The following is a 20,013-nucleotide window of genomic DNA, read 5'->3' on the forward strand; positions in this document are numbered from 1 at the left end:
TGTGCATTGGTGTTTTGCTATGGGTATCAGGTCCCCTGGAACTGGAGTTACAGACAGTTGTGAACTACCATGTGGGTGCTGGAAATTGAACCCAGGTCCTCTAGAAAAGCAGTCGGTGCTCTTAACCTCTATCTGAGTTGTGTTACAATTTCACTTAATCTTAAGTCCTTATTACTGCTGGATATGGTGGGGTGCATGCCTTAGCACTTGGAAGGAGAGGCATGTAGGTTTGCTTTGGATTTATGGCTTTACTTACTTCCTGAGTGAGGGGGAGAAGAGAATAGAATAATGTCATACATACACTATGGCAACTTTCCCACCGTTCCAGCAGGAACTCACTATCAGCCAGCTAGTTACAAGTAAAAGACCCTTGTCTAAAAAGTCTTATTCTTTGTGACTTATATTTTATTTTCATTTTTAAATGGTTTACTTTTATGTGCATTGGTGTTTTACCTGCATGTATGTATATCTGTATGAGGGTGTTAGATCCCCTGGAACTGGAGTTACAGACAGTTGTGAGCTGCCACATGGGTGCTGGGAATTGAACCGGAGTCCTCTGGAAGAGCAGCAGGCTGAGTCATCTCTTCAACCCCATGACTTGTATTTTATTTTTTATTTTTTTGGTTTTTTGAGACAGGGTTTCTCTGTGGTTTTGGGATCTGTCCTGGAAATAGCTCTGTAGACCAGGCTGGCCTGGAACTCAGAGATCCTGCCTCTGCCTCCCGAGTGCTGGGATTAAAGGCGTGTACCACCAATGTCTGGCATGACTTGTATTTTAATTTACCTTTTGCCATGTGCCACCATGACTGGCTTTTTATAATTTTCTTTTTAAAATTTCTAGTAAAAACAGTGAAATGAAACCTTGGTGAGTTCATTTGTATCAAAATATTAAAATTTCTTATGACATTTTGTTGTACAAGGTTCATGTGGAGGCAAAGGACAGCTTGTTGGGATCAATTCTTTCTTTCTACCATATGGATTCTGGGGGCCAGACTCAGATCATCAGGCTTGGTAGCAGTGTCTTCAGTCATTGAGCCAACTAAGAGGCCCCATTATTATTATTTTGTTGGAAAATGTGGCCAGCTGTTATTATGCTTCAGTTATGATTACACTTCGGATTTATGATATAAACAGATTCCATTCTGATTTTATCTTGCTCTACATTATATAAAGGATACTTGGATTTTTTTTTTCCTGTAGATATGACTTTTCTGAGTATCTGTTGGTTCTTTGTTGCTTGACTATTGTTTTCCTGAGCCATTGCTGACAGAGAGTATGAAGCCCGCTTGGAAAGATACAGTGAGCGCATTTGGACATGTAAGAGCACTGGAAGCAGTCAGCTAACGCACAAGGAGGCCTGGGAGGAGGAACAGGAAGTTGCTGAACTGTGAGTAGCACAAGCCTTGCCCTTTGGCACCATCTCACTGTGTCAGGAAAGTTGGGTGGGGGTAATACTGACCCCTAAGGCAGTGTTTGTATTTAAATGTTTGGAGCATGAATGGAATACATTGAATTAGTATACTGTATTAGTGTCCAGGTGCTCTTGCTTAGCATTTTGCTGGAGTTTATATATGCTCACTTACTGGGTATTTTACTAGGCCTTTATCTTGTAAGTACTTTGGAAATATAATTCTAAGTAAAGGGCTGATAAAAACTAGACATAATATCAAAAGCAGCAAAAAAGCAGACTAAACCTTTATCGGCCAGAAGTTCTGCAAAATACACTTGGGAAATATTCTATATGATTTGGTAACTAAGAATGTAAGAAGAGATGGGGGATCTTGAAAAAGAGAGAAGGGGACTGATGAGATGCTCAGTGTTAAGAGTACTTGTGGCTCTTGCAGAGAACCTGTGTTCAATTCCCAGCACCCACATGGTGGCTCACAACTATCCATAACTCCAGTTCTAGGGGATCTGATGCCCTTTCTGCGTATACATGTAGGCAAAACATAACGTAAAAAAAAAAATCTAAAAATAATTTTTTAAAAAAAAGACAGGGAGGTTTTTAGTCAAGGTAGAAGATTCTGATTATGGAAGTATTCTGGGGAATGTGATTCAATGATATAACACCTAGCATGCTCAGGGTTCCTGGTTTTACCCCTAGCATTGTTAAGAAAAAGTAATGTCCAATTTTATTTTTAAAAGATACATGATCTAGGCCAGGCAGTGGTGGAAGAGGAAGAGAGGAGAGGAGAAGAGAGAGGAGACTGACTTGGTTCAGTAGTCATTTGGAGGAATATAGGTAGCTATGGATAGCACAGAGTAAAACAAGATAATACAAAACCTAACACAAGGCTGAAGGTGCAGCTCTTTGGAAGACTTGCTTGGCATGCCCCTGGGTTCAGCCTCTAGTACATTAGTGAGCACACTTAACACTGGCATTTCTATGATTGTTCCCATACTTGATTCATTTCTCTTCAGTGCTTCAAATAAGTATAAAATAGTATGGTTGAAATTGCATGTTTAGTTATTGTTTAGTTTGCTTTTTATTTTCTGTTAAAGGAATCCAACTGTGAATATCTTTACATTATTTTCTGTGTGTAGATGTTTCGCTTGCATTGTATGTCTATACACTATGTGAGTGCAGTGTCTTCAGAAGCTTGAACTGGAATTTCACATACTATGAGCTGTAATGTGGGTTCTGGGAATTGACCCTATGTCCTCTGGAAGAGCAGCCAGTGTTCTTAACCACTGAGCCATCTCTTTATCCTTCCAGTTGCTTTTCAAAAAGATTGAAACAGGCTGTTATCAGTGTTTGAGGACCACTTTGTAGTTGGTCCTGGGTGTCATTTATACTTTCTGTTTGCTAGATAAATAAGTGCTCATTGTTTGACTTTGCTAGGTCTTTGGATTAAAGTCAGGAACTGACCATGTAACTCTTCCTGAAGCTTTTATCTGTAAAGTAAAAATGCTCTACATCTCATAGGATATTGTGAGACATGAGAGAATGCATTTGAAACATGCATGCTCAAGGAATGGGCTAAATTTGCACTTGAAAAGAAGTGCACTGCAAAAACAAAGTAATGGAGCCAGGTGTTATGTTGCACAGCTGTTACTCCAGCACTCCAGGAGGCAGAGAAACACAGGTCTGAGTTCAGTGCCAGTTGCACAGGTTTTTGCTGTTTTTTAATTTATTTATTTTAGATTTAGATATGAGTATTTTGCCTGCATGCTTGTATGTGCAGCACAAACTTGCTTGGCTCATAAGGTCTGAAGAGGCATCAGATCCCCTAAAACTGGTGTTACAGACAGTTGTGAGTTGTTATGTGGGCGCTGCAAACTCAACTTGGGTCCTCTAAGAATAGCAAATGCTCTTTTCCCTGTTGAGCCCTCTCTCTAGCCCCACTCCTGTGCTTTTTATCTTCATTTATTTTCCAGTGCTCTGCATGTATTTGTAGACCTTGAACTCACAGAGATCCACCTGCCTCTGCCTCCCGAGTGCTGGGATTAAAGGCATGCACCCACAACTGCCTGGCTTAAAATTTTTTCTTAAAAAGTATTTGTTTAAAAAAAAAAAAAACCCAGTATTTGTTTTGCTGTTACCCGAAAATTGGTGTAAAATGTTTAGACTTAAAAAAAAAAGTTTGAATCTTTGGGTAAAGTTTTCTGTGTTTCCTTGCTAACTTGCCATTTATTTAGTTTGAAGGAGGAGTTCCCAAGCTGGTATGAGAAGCTCGTTCTGGAAATGGTTCACCATAACACAGCCTCTTTAGAGAAATTAGTAGACTCTGCCTGGCTGGAGATCATGACCAAGTATGCCGTGGGAGAGGAGTGTGACTTTGAGGTAAGTGCTTCCATTTTTGTTTATTTTCCTGAGGGGGTTTCTCTGTGTAGCCCTAGCTGTCTTGGAACTCAGAGATCCACCTGCCTCTGCTGGGATTACAGGTGTGTGCTACCATGCCTGGCTTTGTTGTGTTTTTCTTCTGACTAGGTCTCACTGAGTAGCTCTGTCTGCCCTGGAACTTGTATGTGGACTGACCAGCTAGCCTTAAACTCACAGCGATTTGCCTGCCTCTGCTGGCATTAATGTCAGTGTAGCACACTGTCCATTTGTGATAATAGTGTCACTTTACATAAAACGATGAATCCGAAGGGAAATCACAAGCTAACATTTCCATAGGTATTCATGTTGATATGTATCAGAGATGAATTATGGATATGAAAATACCTATTTCTCACTTTTACCTGAAAAAGAAAATTTGTTGTTGGCGCTGAAGAGGTGGTTCAGCAGTTAAGAGCACTGGCTGCATTTCCAGGGGACCCCGGTTCAATTCCAGCACATTGTAGTGAGATATCTGCAGCCCATTGGGGGTGGGGACAGGTGCGGGTGGGGTGGATATCTCACTGTATCACATGGCAGCTCACACCTGTCTGTAGTTCCGGGGGGATCCAGCATCCTCACACAGACATTCATGCAGGCAAAACATAAATACATTAATTAATTAATTAATTAATTAATTAAAAAGAAAGAAAATGCATTCTTGGGTTCATGCCCTGAAAGTTGGGCAAATTAGGATGCCCTGTTCTTTGTAGTATGCTGATTAGCTTGGTTACCCAATGTTTGTTTGTGGCTTTTTGAGTTATGGTCTGGATATGGGGTCCAGGCTGACCTGGAGCTCATAGTCCTTCCTCAGCCTCTCACGTGCATCACAATGCCTGGCAGTAATAATTTGATTGTTTTTTCCTCTCTGTGTTAATGAATGGAACCCCCAGGGCTTTGGAGTGCTTGGGAAATGCTCTATCATATCTCTAAACTTTTTGTTGTATCTTGGTTCTGAAATTATTACTGTATGCAGAGTGAGGAAATTGTGTTGTTTTGTTTTGCTTTGTTTTTGGAGACAGGGTATCTCTGTGTAGCCCTGGCTCTCCTGGAATTTACTCTATAGGCCAGGCTGGCCATGAACTCAAAGATCCACATGCTTTTGCCTGCTGAATGCTGGGGTAAAATGCATGCGCCACCACCACCCAATGAAGTAATATTTTTTTAAAAGAATTTCATTTTATTAATTTTTTGTTGTTTTGACTTAGGATGTTGCTCTACATACCATACTGGCCCAGAATTTACTATGCAGCCCAGACTGCCCTCTAAGTTGTGGGCATCTTCTTGCCTCAGTCTCCCTAGTATTGGAATTATAGGTGAAGAAGTTCATGCACATGTGCTTTCTTGTGTTCTCTTCTTTCCCTTCTTGCTTTAAGCAGTTTGACAGATTTATTAACACAACTTTTCATTATATTTATTTATTTATTTGTATATTGATGTTTATATATGTATGGGCTCTCTTGTACCACAGTACATATGTAGAATTCAGAAAACAGCCTGTGGGAATTGATTTTCAATTTGCATAACTCAGGTTTGTTGGCATGTGCCTTTATCATTGAACCATCTTGCCAGCATAGATTTATTAAGAAAAAGTAAGAAAGAACTTCAGTAAGTAGAAGTGGTCCAAAGGGAGGAATATCCAGGAAATGTTTTTCTAAGTAGAATAAAATGTGTCAAGAAACAAAAATAAAGCAACCCCTTACTTTGCATGCTATTGCCTAGATGTTGTCTTAAATAGCTATTTGTCTTTGCAAACTGAGAATGTGATTTTTTTTTTTTTTTAAATAGTGGCAGACTGCCTGCTCAGAATGTAGCCAATAAGTGATTAGATCAACATTCAGTACATACATGTCTGTCTGATTCCTCACTGTTTGCATTTTATTTCATTAATGTATTTAATGAATTTCTTTTTATTTGTAATGTCTGAGGTTATCTGTGGTTTTGTTTATTGGTTGGTTTGGTTTTGACACAATCTCTCTTTATATGCTAGGAGGGCCTTAAAGTTTAAGCAGTTCTCTTGCCTTGGTTTCTTTATAGTTGTTTTTGAGACAGTGTCTCTCTGCATAGTCTTACTAGTTCTGGAACTCACACTGTGTAGACCAGACTGGCTTCCAACTCAAAGAGATCCACCTGCTTCTACCTTTAAGTGCTGTGATGCTGGTGAGTTTTAATCACATTCCTGGTATCAGTCACATCTTGACGAAAAAACAGATGGTGGACTTGAATGGTATTAATTGAGTTGAGTTTAGTAAAGAGACTTTTGACAGCAGTCTGATCTAGCACAAAGAACGCTTTACAAGGAGAAGTCCTGGTTGCTATAAGCAGCAGGGAGATTGCTATTTCTAAACAAACCTCAACCTCAAGGGGAAACAAACTTTTTGGGTCCAAAAAGTAAAAATGAGTTGGTCAGTGATGGTTCACACCTTTAATCCCAGTACTTGAAAGTAAGAGGTAGGTAGATCCCTTCAAGTTCAAGGCCAGCCTGGTCTACAGAGAAACCCTGTCTCAAAATAAAAAGTAGAAAGCAGTTATAGTTGTTAGACTAATTTAGTGATCTGATCTAGCTAACTTTCTCAGAATTTGTTTGGGGAGTACACCAGCAATAAATCCACCCCACTTCTCCCTTGTCTGATTACCTCTGTGCTTTTTGTGACTGACCTCATCAAGCTCTAGAAGGCAAAACAGTAAGCCCTTGTAAACACTGAGCCAGGTAGAAAAGAAAGAGACTAGACTTAAAGCAGCAAAAGGAAGAAAAAAGCAAAAGGAAAAGCATTGGACATATCTGCAAGATGAAAAAGGACTGGAGATGTAGTTTAGTTATAGCTGCTGGCTTAGAATCTGCCACCAAGGGTCTGTGCAATACTTGCCTAGTATGAACAAAGCCCTAGACTCCATCCCCAGCACTGAAAATAAAATATTCAAAGTTAGAGAATAAATAAAACAAAACTAAGATGGAACAAGAAATATTTGATGGAAAGGATGAAATATAGGAATATGTGTTCTTCTAACCATGAAAAATTGTTCAAACTCATTTTTACTTCAGAAATAAAATCAAAACCATAGTCAAAATTATTTTATACATATGAGATAGGTAAATATGAGCCACTGCCAAAGGTTGCTAAGAAAATAAAACGGCTCATGCATTGCTTTTTGCCCATGCTTTTTTCTCCCTTGTTGCTGTACTGTGTCTGGCACTCAGGATCTTGCACATGCTGGGCAGGTGCTTTACCTCTGGGCTATATTGCCAGCTTTCATTCACCTAATATTGTGAACACTAAAGCTCTTTTGGTGAATGATTTGGAATGGCCAATTCAATTTAATATACATATACCCTTGACTGGGCTTTCAATCTTGAACATTTATTCTCATAATACTTGCCCCAGGACACTTGTGTAAGAACCATCTTAGGGGACTGGAGAGTTGGCTCAGTGCTTTCAGAGTTCCCGGGTTCAGCTCCCAGTGCCCACATGGTAGCTCACAACTGTCTGTAACTACGGTTTTAAGGGACCCAGTACTGCAAAACACTAATGCATATTTTAAAAAAGAAAACAAAACATTTTAATATTATTCATAATAATATAAAGAGGAAATAACCTGAAGATCCATCAGCATTTGAGTGAATAATTTGTTGGGACCTGGAATACTCAATAGTAGAAAGAAATACTGAAGTCAAAACAAAAGAAACCCCACAATGGTTGTCAGGTTCTGTGAGAAAGTTGGGTTACTTTAAGACCTGTTATTTGCATGGGTGGTATACACACTGTTCTCCATTTCCTTGTGTTCTGTTGTTGTTTTGTTTTTTGAGATGGAGTGTGATTTAGTGTGATTAAGACTGGCTTTCAACTCTTGATCTTCCCACCTTCATCTCCTAAGTGCTAAGATCAAAGGTATGTGCTGCTATGTTTATTGCCTTATATGTGATTAAAAAATAGTGTTTATGCAGCTGGGTGATGGTGGCACATGCTTTTAATCCCAGCAATCTGGAGGCAGAGCCAGGCGGATCTCTCTTGTGTTTGAGGCCAGCCTGGTCTACAGAGCAAGTTCCAGGACAGCCTGCAAAAGGTACAGAGAAACCTTGTCTCAGGAAGAAAAAAAAAAAAAAAAAAAAAAAAATATATATATATATATATATATATATATATATATATATATATATGGTAGATGTAGGTGCTATAATGTTGTAATTCCACAATTGCTTAGCCCAAGTACTTGGTTTATTGTATGTGTTTTGGTTTTGAGATTCTGTGTGTCTGTGTGTGTTTAGGATTTCTTTTTAATTACCTGTGTGGGTATGCATATGTGAATACAGGTGTTCATGGATACCAGAGGTGTCTGATCCTCCTTGATTTGGAGGATTGTGAACAATTTGATATAGGTACTTTGAACCATTCAGGTCCTCAACACTCTTTAATCACTGAACTCTCTCCAGTTCTTTTTTTAATGTCTTTTTGAGATGGGGTTTTATTGTAGCTCAGGCTGTTCTGAAAATCCATAGGACTAGGCTTGCCTTTTATTTGTCAGTTTTCCTTCAACTTCCTCTAGAGTTCAGGGATTACAGTCATATGCCTCCATGCCCAGCTAATTTAGTTTCTGTGGTAAGACAATTAGATAGTGCAGTAGACTAACATCCAAAAATAGATCCACACAACTGAATTGTAATAGGCACTGAAGGGTAATTAGTGGAGAAAAGACAGCTCTTTAGCAGATGGGTTCTATAAGGATTGAATATTGATTTATAATGTTTAGTTTTGAAAAATGAAAATTCTTATCTGGGTATGGCGAAACACACTTGTAATCCTAGTGCTTGAGAGAAAAGGATAGGAGGGTTATCATAAGGGTTAGGTGAGTCTGCTCTATTTGGTGAGTTTCAGGTTGCACAGGTCTACATTGAGACCCTCTCTCAGAAAGTAAACCAAACACACAAGTTCTTGAACTGTACTTGGCATTCCTTTTAGGTTAGCACAGCAATTGCTGTGCTACATGAATTATGCAACAAAACATTACAATTTATTTAAGATTTACTTTACTTTGTGTATGAATGTTTTATCTGCATGAATGTATGTTATCAAATGTGTGCCTGTTGGATCCCATAGAACTGGAATTACAGATAGTTGTGAGTACCATATCGGTACTAGGAAGCAAACCCCTATCCTCTGCCAAGAGCAAGTATATTTAACTGCTGAGCCTTTCATCATTCCCCATTTTATTCTATTAAAAACTTTCTTTTGTTATTGAAAGGGTCTTACTGTGTACTCAAGTTGACCTTGAACTCACTATGTAGGAGATGCTAGCTAGGCCCTGATCTTCCCTGTCTCAGACTCCTGCACATTATAGCTTAGCTTGGTACTTTTGTACCAGGTTGTTTGTTTAGTTCAGTGGTTCCTGTGGGTCACAACTAAATACCCTGCATATCAGATTTAAATTACAATTCATAACAGCAGCAAAATTACAGTTACGAAGTAGCAATGAAATAATTTTATGGTTGGGGGTCACCACAGCATGAGGTGTCAAAGCATTGGGAAGGTTGAGAACCACTTGTTTAGTTGATTGTTGAAGCCGTGTCTTTGAAGCCAGGTTGGCCTGGAGTTTACTATGTATTGTTGACTTACTGGCTTTGAACTCAAAGCAATCTTTCCCCACCCTTCCAAGACATAGGATAATGTATCAGGGCCATTTTATTTGTTAAGATGCTTCATTTAGAGACATCATGATTAAAGTAACTTTCTGCGGGGAGGGGGGTTGTTTTTTTTGTTTGTTTGTTTTTCAAGACAGTTTCACTGTGTAGCTTTGGATGTCAGGGAACTCACTTTGTAGACTAGGCTGGTCTCTAACTCACAGAGATCCCACTGTCTCTGCCTTCCCACTGCTGGAACTAAAGCGGTGTATAGCTTTACCCAGCCTAAAGTAACTCTCATAAAAGAAAGCATTTAATTGAGGACTTGCTTATAGTTTTAGGGGCTTAGTTCATTGTCTTCATGGCGGGGAGCATGGAGGCATACATAGCTGAGAGTTAAATCCTAATCCACAGGCAGCAAGAGACAGACAGAGGCTAGCATAGATTTTTGAAACCTCAAAGCCCATACTGTCCCCCAGTGACACTTCTTCCAACAAGGGCTCTACTACCTTCTAATGCTTTCAAATAGTGCCACTTTCTGGTAACTAAGCATTCAAATATAGGAGCTTATAGAGGTCATTCTTATTCAATCGCCTTATTGAGCATGTATACTGGGTTATGTTTTTTTATTTCTTTAGATTTCTAGTTCTATTTATTAAGTATCTCTTTATTTTCTCTCTTGCCTGTATAGGTTGGAAAGGAGAAAATGCTCAAAGTAATGATTGTGAAGATTCATCCTTTGGAAAAAGCTGATGAAGAGGCTGCTGAGAAGAAATCTGATGGGGCCTGTGATTCTCCATCAAGTGACAAAGAAAATTCCAGTCAAATGGCTCAGGACCATCAGAAGAAGGAGACAATAGTCAAAGAGGATGAAGGCAGGAGAGAGAGTATTAGTATGTATGATGCTAGCCTTGCTCCTGAGTCAAGACTATGCACATTTGTTATACAGAAATCTAGCATTCTTTAGCAACCACATGCATAAGTGGGTTTTTATAAGTGTGATTGTATTCATTATGATTCAGAAAGTCACTAAAATATCCTAATGGAGATGGTAAAGAAAATCGGATTTCCTTTAATCTTTTTTTTTTTTTTTTAAAACTTCTTTTGAGTCAAAGTCTGAATATGTAGTCTAGGTTGGCCTCAAATATGGAGAGGTCCTAATGTCCCTGTCTCCTAAATTCTAGGATTATAGGTATTCACCAACATCTACTTAGGACTCTTTCCTACTTTTTGATTGTTGTTTGTTGGTGTTCTTGAAAGAAGGTCTTACAATGGCCCTGGCTGTCTTAGAGCTTACTAGGTAGACCAAGCTGGAGTAGTCTGACTCTGGCTGCCTCTGACTCCCTCGTGCTGGAATTAAAGATGTGTGCCACCATGCCTTTCCCTCTTTCCTTTACTCTTAAAGCTGAAAACATGTGTGTGTGTGTGTCTGTGTGTCTGTGTGTGTCAAGTAGGCAGTGACCCAGGTAGACAAAGCACATTCTAACCCCTCCTGTTCTTTACAGTCAGTGCAAGCTAGTGTGGTTGCTTTCAGACACTTTGTTTTTCTGTTTGTCTCCTTCTATCTTATCTGACTCTTGGGTAGGAGCCACTAGATTTTGGAAACATTGAAGAAAATTTTTGTTGACCTGGAGACTAAAATCATGTTTTGCAGTTAGAAGAACTAAAAACATTGCTCATTAGGAAAAGTGCTCTGAGATGCACCACATCCTAATCCTTTATCATTTATTTAATTTCGACTGTTTAGATAAGGTATTAACTGCAGTAGAATCCTTTTGTTTCAAAATTATTATACAGTGTTTGTTACATATGATCTATAACTGTTGATCAAATAATTTCACTTCACTGTTTCAATTGCTACTTTGTCTGCCATCCATTCTATTGTGTCTAGATGTTTTGGATCCATGCTGATTATTTTAGAAGGCCTTAGAGTTAGTAATCTGAAGGAAAATTCTGAGATTAGTTGTAGCTGCCCTTTTAGTGTTGTTATTTCAGCTATTCTGTTCTGTGTGAATGCATATGCCTACCATTTCTAGTTTCTCTTCTGAAGTTTTATTTGTGTATGTGTGTGAGTCTGTAGTGTATGCCATGTGTGTAGGTGCACAGAGACCCAAGAGAAAGAACCTCTGGATCCACAGTTAAAGGTGGTTGTGAGTCATCCAGTGTGGGTGCTGAGAACCGAACTTTGGTCCTCTGGAGGAGAATAGCAAGTGCTCTCTTAATTGTTATGCCATCTTGCCAGCCCTCAAAATGTAGTGATTCTGATTACTTGAGATTGAAAATTGTTTATGTGAGGTGGGAAAAAAGGGTTAATATATGGATGGGAACATAATGTGTTTGCTATGTGTTCTTACTTGGCTTGATGTTTTATTCTTTTTTTTTTTTTTAACACTGAGTCTCTTTATGACAAAGACTATCCTTGAATTTCTGATCTTCCTGTTTGTGCTTCCCAGTAGTTGGGATTATAGATAGGTGTGTACTACCACACCCAATGAAACTCTTAGGTCCTGTTTATTCCAAGATGATTGAGAATATGTCTTCTCTTCCGACTGACCAGTAGCTGATTCCTTTGTGCTATTATGATATAACTTCTGTCTTCCTTTTAACATTTTTTTTTTTTTTTTTTTTTTTTTTTAAACTTGCTTTGGGACAAGGACTCGGGTAGCCTAGGCTAGCCTTAGGCTCACTGTGTAGCTGAGGAAGAAGTTCAACTCCTGACCTTTCTGCCTCTACCTGAAAGAACTGGGGATTTAGGCTTGTGCCGGTACTTGGCACTTTTCAACTTTTCTTCACCAGCTCCTCTGATGGCCTAGGAGTATAATTTGCTCTGTGACCTGTACTTGTGTTACTCTCTTGAGTTCTGGGGTTACAGGTGTATCAAATGTTTGCCACCATGCCTATATTAATTCCTGCCTTTTAATGACTTATGATACAGTTTTTAATCAGGTTGCAGATGACCTCTTACTTTCCAGGTACAGAGATTTTTTTTTTTTAAGACTTGTTTTTTTGAATTTTTAAAAGTTTTATGTGTATAAGTGTTTTGCCTGCATGTATGTCTGCACCACTTGCATGCCTGGTGCCCTTGGAGGCTGGAAGGAGTCAGATTCTATGGAATTGGAATTTTAGATGGTTGTGAGCTGCCATGTGGGTGCTTGGAATCAAGCCCAGGTCCTCTGAGAAGATACCCAGTTTGGGGTTTTTGTTTTTAACTTTATTTTCTATTTATGGGTATTTTGCCTGCATGTATGTCTGTGCACCACATGCACAGGAGGACAATTAGACTCTCCTGGAGCTGGGATCAAATATATTTGTGAGTCATTGTGTGAGTGCTGGACGCCAAACCTTGATTCTTTGAAAGAGCAGCCTTTGAACCTCTGAACCTTCTCACTAGCCCCAGTTTTAATTTTTTGTTGTTGTTAGATTTAAACTGGTGATTATCCTGATATGTTTTGCCCACATGTATGTTTCTACCATATGGGTGCCTAGCGTCTACAGAGGCCAGAAAAAGGCATTGGCTCCTCCGGAGTCACAGACAGTTGTGAACCACCATGTGGGTGCTGGGAATCTAACCCAGGTCCAAGCCTTGTTTCTAGCCCGTAAGTCATATTCTTTTTAGGTGTTTCATGCTCATCTTCCAGAGTATTCCTTTTCTGTACTCTCAGAATATTCATGTTTGTCAGACTCTACTGTGGCATTGTAATCATTTACCCACCTGGCTTTCTTCGTAGACTAGCTCCTTGAAGTTACAGGTATTATATCTCATCTTTGGGTCACATTACCCGGTACCTGGTGTAAGTGAGGAACTGAGCAAAGTTATTAGTTGTGAGTGTGAATAAGTTGAATTAAAATAACATTATTATTGTTTGCTAATTTTCTGTTGATTTTGACTAGATGACAGAGCACGTAGGTCTCCACGAAAACTTCCTACTTCATTAAAAAAAGGAGAAAGGAAATGGGCTCCTCCAAAATTTCTGCCTCACAAATATGATGTGAAGTTACAAAATGAAGATAAGGTTGGTTAAACCTCTTACATTAATAGATTTTAATACTATAGGGGTGGTTTTCTTGGAGAAAATGTGCCAAGCAAAAAGGTAAAGAGATGTCTTTGTCACAGAAATTTGGAGTGTTTTCTGACTTTTTTCTTTTTTCTCTGTATTGTTTTGGAGATTGTCCTGGCACTCACTCTGTAGACCAGGCTGGTCTCAAACTCATAGAGATCTGCCTGCCTCTGCCTCCTAAGTGCTGGGATTAAAGGCATGCTCCATGAATTCCCAGCCTGACTTTTTTCTTTAGAAGGTAGTATGCCTTTTCTTGCCTGCCTGCCTGCCTTCCTTCCTTCCTTCCTTCCTTCCTTCCTTCCTTCCTTCCTTCCTTCCTTCCTTTCTTTCGAGAGAGTTTCTCTATGGCTTTGGAGGCTGTCCTTGAACTAGCTCTTCTAGACCAGGCTGGTCTTAAACTCACAGATCCATCTACCTCTGCCTCCAGGGTGCTGGGATTAAAGTTTGTGTCACCACCTCCGGGCATGCCTTTCATTGTAGGAATTAGTAGGTTTAAAAGAATAACTGCATTTGAGCATCTCAGTTTGAAAACTAGAAACTGTTGCTATTAGTTATGTCATTGCTAAGGAATTTTCTTTTGCTTTTTTCAAAGTAAAAGTAGAAGTATTTGTAACATAAATGAAGTTACAAGTCAGTGAACTCGTACAGTGCTTTTATAAGAAATCTTGTAAAAATTTCAGGCTAATAGCCTGTCACAGTATCCTAAAAATGCTTAGTAATACTTTTTTACTTTATTTTTTTTTTTAGACCCTTCCTACTTCCATGCTAGGTATTGAACTCAGGCCTTGCTATGGTAGGCAAATATTTTTACACTGAGTTATCCCTAGCCCTTTTTCCTGAGATATAAGAGTTTTACATTTTTAATTTTTCATGTGGACCTAAGACTCAATCCCAGCCCTTCCTACATGTTAGACAAGTACTAACTCTATCACTGAGCTGTTTCCAGTCCTATTTTTTTTATATATCCTTTAACATGTTCAGAATCAGGATGTATTTAAAAGCAGTTGGCAAGAATTCATTTCCTAGCTCTAATCCTGATAATTGGGAGATGGAAGCAGGAAGATCGGGAGTTGAAGGTCATCCTTTGTCATACACAGTGAATTTGAGGACAGCCTGGGCTACATGAGACCTTGAGTCAGAAAACAAAAGTTTTTAAATTGTAAATAAAATATGTTTCCTTGATTATATTCTTAGATTTAAGAAATATTGACATATTGTTTCTGGTGTTTCTATACATACATGAATAGAATTTTAAGTTTAATTAGCAATAGGACTAGGATGTTGAAGACAAATGTATGTTTGTTTTAATAGATAACCCCTTCATACAAGAAGCAGCTTAGGTCTGTGAGGTTTAACCCTGGGAAAGATCTGTAGGAAGAACCACCAGCCAGCTGTGTTTTCTTTTCTTTTTTTTTTTTTTTTTTTTTTTTTTTTTTTTTTTTTTTTTTTTTGTGTGTGTGTGTGTGTGTGTGTGTATGCGTGTGTTTTTATTGTTGTTTGGTTTTCAAGAATAGGTTTCTCCATGTAGCTCTGGCTGTCCTGGAACTCCTTCTGTAGATCAGGCTGGCCTCAGAAATCCACCTGCCTCTGCCTCCTGAGTGCTGGGACTAAAGGTGTATGCTGCCAGTGCCACTCAATTTTCTTGTGTATTTTTGAGACAAGGTCTGGCTGTATGTTACCCAGAGTAGCCACAAACTCACTGTCTTCTTCCCTCAGCCTCTCAGTGCTGAGATTATAGGTATGCACCAAGCATGAGTCCTGGAAGGGTGGGGTTTTTGTTTTTTTGTTTGTTTGTTTGTTAGATATTTGGTTTTTTGAGACAGGGTTTCTTTTGTGTAGCATTGGGACCTGTACTGGAGCTTACTCTGTAGAACAGGCTGGCCTCAAAACTCGAGATCCACCTGCTTTTGCTTTCCTAGTGCTGGTATTGCCCCTATGGGAAGGATGGATCTTTAGGTAATCCTCCTCATCCTCTTTTTCTACTAAAAGACTTCCCATTTATTTCCTAGGATAAAATTGTAGCTAGAGAAGCTGCTGATGTGAAGTTGGAAAGTGTATACTCACTTTAATTGACATTTTATTGGCAAATTACCTAGGGATTGTTTAAGTTGAAATTCTATTTTAAAAGTCTGCCTTTTCTAATTTACAGGTTTCCCCCCTCCCAATTGAATTTGGATTCATTCTTTCTCTTTTGGAGAAGATTTGTTTGTTCTCATTGTTTAATAGCTTCTGGTCCCAGTTCTGAGTTCTTTGCTACCTTTTCACCTAGATCATCAGCAATGTGCCAGCAGACAGCTTGATTCGAACAGAGAGACCACCAAATAAGGAGATACTTCGGTACTTTATTCGGCATAATGCTTTACGTGCTGGCACTGGTGAAAATGCACCTTGGGTGGTAGAAGATGAACTGGTGAAGAAATATTCCCTGCCTAGCAAATTCAGTGACTTTTTACTTGACCCATATAAGGTAAGGTCACTGTTACTGTTGTACACCTAAATAAAACATTGCTAGATAAGTTCCTTTTCTCTCGTAACTGGTAGTAGAATTAGATTTATGGCAGATTTGCTCTCTTTTCAAGACAGGGTTTCTTTGTGTAGCTTCAACTGTCCTGGAACTAGCTCACTAGACCAGACTGTCCTTGAACTCACAGAGATAGGGCTACCTTTGCCTCCTGAGTGCTAGTATTTAAGTCATGTGCCACCACTGCCTGGATAGATTTTTGAACTATTAACAGCTGATAATGCCTTCAGGACCTGAAGCAGAGACCTTGGAGGGATGATGCTTGGAGGGATGATGCTTATTGGCTTGTTCCCAGTGACTTGCTTGCCTGCTTTCTTATACAAATAACCACCTGTCCAGCCATGGGGTGGCACCACTACAGGAAGCTGGGCTTTCCTATAGCAATCATCAATCAAGAAAATGCTTTATAGTCTTGCCTGTGGGCAATCTGATTGTTGCATTTTCTCATTTGAGGTTCTCTATCCAGATACTCAAGCTAGTGCCAGGTTAACATAATACTAACCAGAATGTTACTAAAATTTTAAAAAGTGTAGTGATGCACACTTTTTTAATCCCAGCACTTGGGATACAGAGGCAGACAGATATCTGAGTTTGAGGACAGCCAGTGCTAATTAGAACCAAATAAAAATGGCTGATGACCCAAGATTTTGGCATAGGATTTCCTCCCCCCCCCCCTTCGTTTTGTCTCCATTCCTCTGTCCCTCTGTGTGTGAAGTTCTGAGCCCAATATCCATCACTACATCAAAACAAAACAAAGTCAAAGCTTCCCAACTAACTTACTTAAAGTAAACAGAGATTGAGATAAACTCTATATGAATATTGCCCTCAAACTCCTGCTGTGTTGTCTTAAGTGAATGAGAAGAGTAAGTAAGAAAGGTTGGGGTTGTCTCTTGTGATTGAATACTTGTCTATCATGAGGTGTTGGGTTCCATCTCCTGTGTGATGAATGAAAAAAGAGACCGGAGCTGTGTGCATGTGGTAGCGTCTGACTTCAATCCCAGTACTGGAGAAGTAAGTGGATCTCTAAATTCAACTATGTAGTCTGGTCTATATAGTAAGTGCTAAGACAGACACGACTGCTAAGAGAGACCCTTGTCTCAAAACAAACAAAAATCCCAAACTAAGGATCAGTAGCCTGGAGAGATGGCTGAATAGTTAGGAGCACTTGCTTCTCACCTTCAGTACACCACATCAGGCAGTTCATAACTGAGACTTCACTCCTACAAATTTGACACCTGACCAGTGCTCACCTGCACTCATGTGTATATAATCACATAAAGACAGAAACATACATACCAAGATACTAGGTAGTCATTGACAGGGTTTTCTAATTGGTCTGACTACTTAGATATACTGTTCTTATTAAATTCAGTTTTAGATTGAATTGCTGCAGATTATTTCCCCATTGTTATAGACCAAGAAACATTTTCTTTGCCACACTCCTGGTGGTACTGTTCTTTGTGATGGGAACAAAGTAGAATACGGTTTTTCTTTTGGTCTTTCATGTTGCTGTCATAATTATTTAGCAGAGAGAAAGGGCCTTCACCAAAAAATTTTAATTTTTTCCCCCCATTCTTTTTTCCCTTCTGTATTAGTCTTGTAGAATTGTGCTGAGTGGAAGACAGGGGAGACCCTTACCACATAAGTGGTTTCATACTTTTTCAGATCCCCCTGAGTTCAGCCATGCCGGCTCCCATTTGGCTGTGACTACCCAGCATGCTCCATGCTGAGATTATCCAACTACTGAAGGACTGCTCACGCCGGGAGCCGGCCTGTTGGGAGGGGGTTGGGTGAGTTCATTTCTTCACTTTTTTAGAAAAAGTTTTTTTTCTTTTAAATGTGGTGTGGCTTGATGAAAATAGTGGCTGGAACTCTTCTCACTCAATTGTCCACATTATTTCTCCTTCTTAACAGTATACTGAGAAGAAGCGAAAGCACCTTATTTTAAAAAACAGAATCATTAGGTTGATGTCCTAGTTCTAATGATACCTATTAAAGGTAGCAAACTTGTGTGTCTTGATTGGTCTCTCTCTCTTTAATTTTCAAGACAGGGTTTCTCTGTGTAGCCCTGACTATCTTGGAACTCACTTTGTAGACCAGGCTAACCTCAAACTCAGAGATCAGTTACCTCTGCCTTCCAGGTGCTGGGACTAAAGGCATGTGCCACTGCGCCCAGCTAGTGTCACTTTTTTTTCCTTTTGAGACAGGGTTTCTCTGTGTAGTCCTTTTTTCCCTGAGACTTTAAGCATGTACCTGAATATCAGCTAGAGTGTGGGTGTCTGTCCTGCTGTGCCGTTGCTTGGTCTGCTTGAAGAGGAGGCCAGCTTGAAGGCATACTTGCTTTCACTTGCTTCTGGGGTTTGCAAGACTGTCTCAGAAATACTCTGCTCTTTGAAGTACTCATAGTATTATTTATGAATTGGATGTAACCTTGAATAAGTTAACCAATTTTTGCTTATTCCTCTCTAACACTTTGATACTTAGTTCTGGGGAGCTACAACTAGGAAACTACATGGGGGAAGGTATCCCAGGAGTCATGGTTAGAGTTCATGTTCTGTAAGACAGTAAAACTTCTGTCCTGAGAAGGCTTTTTGGGGAGCAAAACATTCAGTTTTAATTAGGCACTAAAGCAGCCAGATAAAAGACTGCCATTCGGTACTGGCATACCTTTAATCCCTGCAGGAGGATCTCAGTGAGCAACGCCAGCCTGGTCTACAGAGCAAGTTCCAGGACAGCCAAGATTGTTAACACAGAGAAACCCAGTGGGGGGGGGGGGCTGCCCTATAGTTGATAGGGCATTTTCTCTCCCTCTCCCCCCTCTCCCATTTCCCCTCCCCCTTTCTACCTCTTCCTATTTTGTGACAGTGTCTCTTTATGTATCCAATCCTGCCTCTAGGCCCCCTGAGGGACTGATTGGTAGGCATGTGCCAGTATACCCTATACTTCTGAAGAGTCAGCTTGGGCTTTAAAGTTGGGGAGTTTAGTCAATAGCCAGAAGAGTTAAATTGTGGCCTAGCCTCTCAATTCAGACTGTTTAACTTTCTGTTTTATTGTGGTACCATGGGCTTCTTTCTTTGATTCTGTCCTTAATGCTTAATTTTTTTCCCCTTAATCTTTTTTTGGGACAAAATTTTGTATAGCTCAGGTTGTCCTCTTTGAACTGTTTTTCCTCCTCCTCCTGAATGCCAGGATAACAGCTGTGCACCACCATGCCTGGCTAAATCTCAGCTGACATTCTGGACATCCTAGTAGTAAAAGTTTCTAACCCTGGCTTCCCTGTCACTATCGAGAGCATCATATTTTTACAAACTCTCGGTTCTTAGGTTTCTGTCACCTTAGCTATTCCTGTGTCCATCTTAGGGCCCCTCAAGATCATGTTTTGTAGTCTGTATCTGTCCCCTGGCCTATGGCAATCTATTCCCACGTTTTTTCTCCAGTTCTTTCTGTCTATTCAAAAAATTGAAAGTCTTGGGTTGCCCTCATGTGTAGCTGCTTCCCAGTTATTAAAGTTATTAATCTTTTTCCTGTTAGCTAAAACGAACTGTTATTTATTTAATTATTTCATTTAGTTTGTATTTTAACTGTCAACTTTACTATTTTGGCTTGGTTTTTTTTCCCCCCTGTTTTGTTTTTGTTGTTGTTGTTGTTGTTTTTGTTTGTTTTGAGACACGGATTTATGTAGCTCAGGCTGACTTTGAACTTCTAACTAATGCCCTGTCCCTGTCTTTCAAGTGCTGGCATTGTAGGCTTGTACAACTCACACCTCGCTTATAATTATATTCTTTAAACTATTAAAATCAATTAAGATTATTTAATGCATATTTAAACAAACTTTGTTTTGTTTTTCAAGGCAGGGTTTCTCTGTGTAGCTTTGGAGCCTTTCCTGGCACTTACTCTGTAGACCAGGCTCTTGAACTCACAGAGATCTGTCTGCCTCTGCCTCCCTAGTCCTGGGATTAAAAGAATGTGCCACCACTGCCCAGCCTAAACAGAAACTTTT

General features: G+C 39.5%; 1 protein-coding gene across 1 annotated transcript in view; it reads left to right on the forward strand.

Annotated features, from left to right (window-relative positions):
* The window catches only part of Baz1b (bromodomain adjacent to zinc finger domain 1B), a 61,314-nt gene that overhangs the window by 8,794 nt on the left and 32,507 nt on the right, over positions 1-20,013 (forward strand). Inside the window, exons 2-6 of the mRNA XM_051205025.1 lie at positions 1,271-1,387; positions 3,640-3,784; positions 10,126-10,327; positions 13,326-13,447; positions 15,762-15,959. Of these exons, the coding sequence (XP_051060982.1) occupies positions 1,271-1,387; positions 3,640-3,784; positions 10,126-10,327; positions 13,326-13,447; positions 15,762-15,959 (784 nt within the window). The remainder of the gene's footprint in view (positions 1-1,270; positions 1,388-3,639; positions 3,785-10,125; positions 10,328-13,325; positions 13,448-15,761; positions 15,960-20,013) is intronic.

Source organism: Phodopus roborovskii, unplaced genomic scaffold (assembly GCF_943737965.1).
Source record: "Phodopus roborovskii unplaced genomic scaffold, PHOROB, whole genome shotgun sequence".
Lineage (NCBI taxonomy): Eukaryota > Metazoa > Chordata > Mammalia > Rodentia > Cricetidae > Phodopus > Phodopus roborovskii.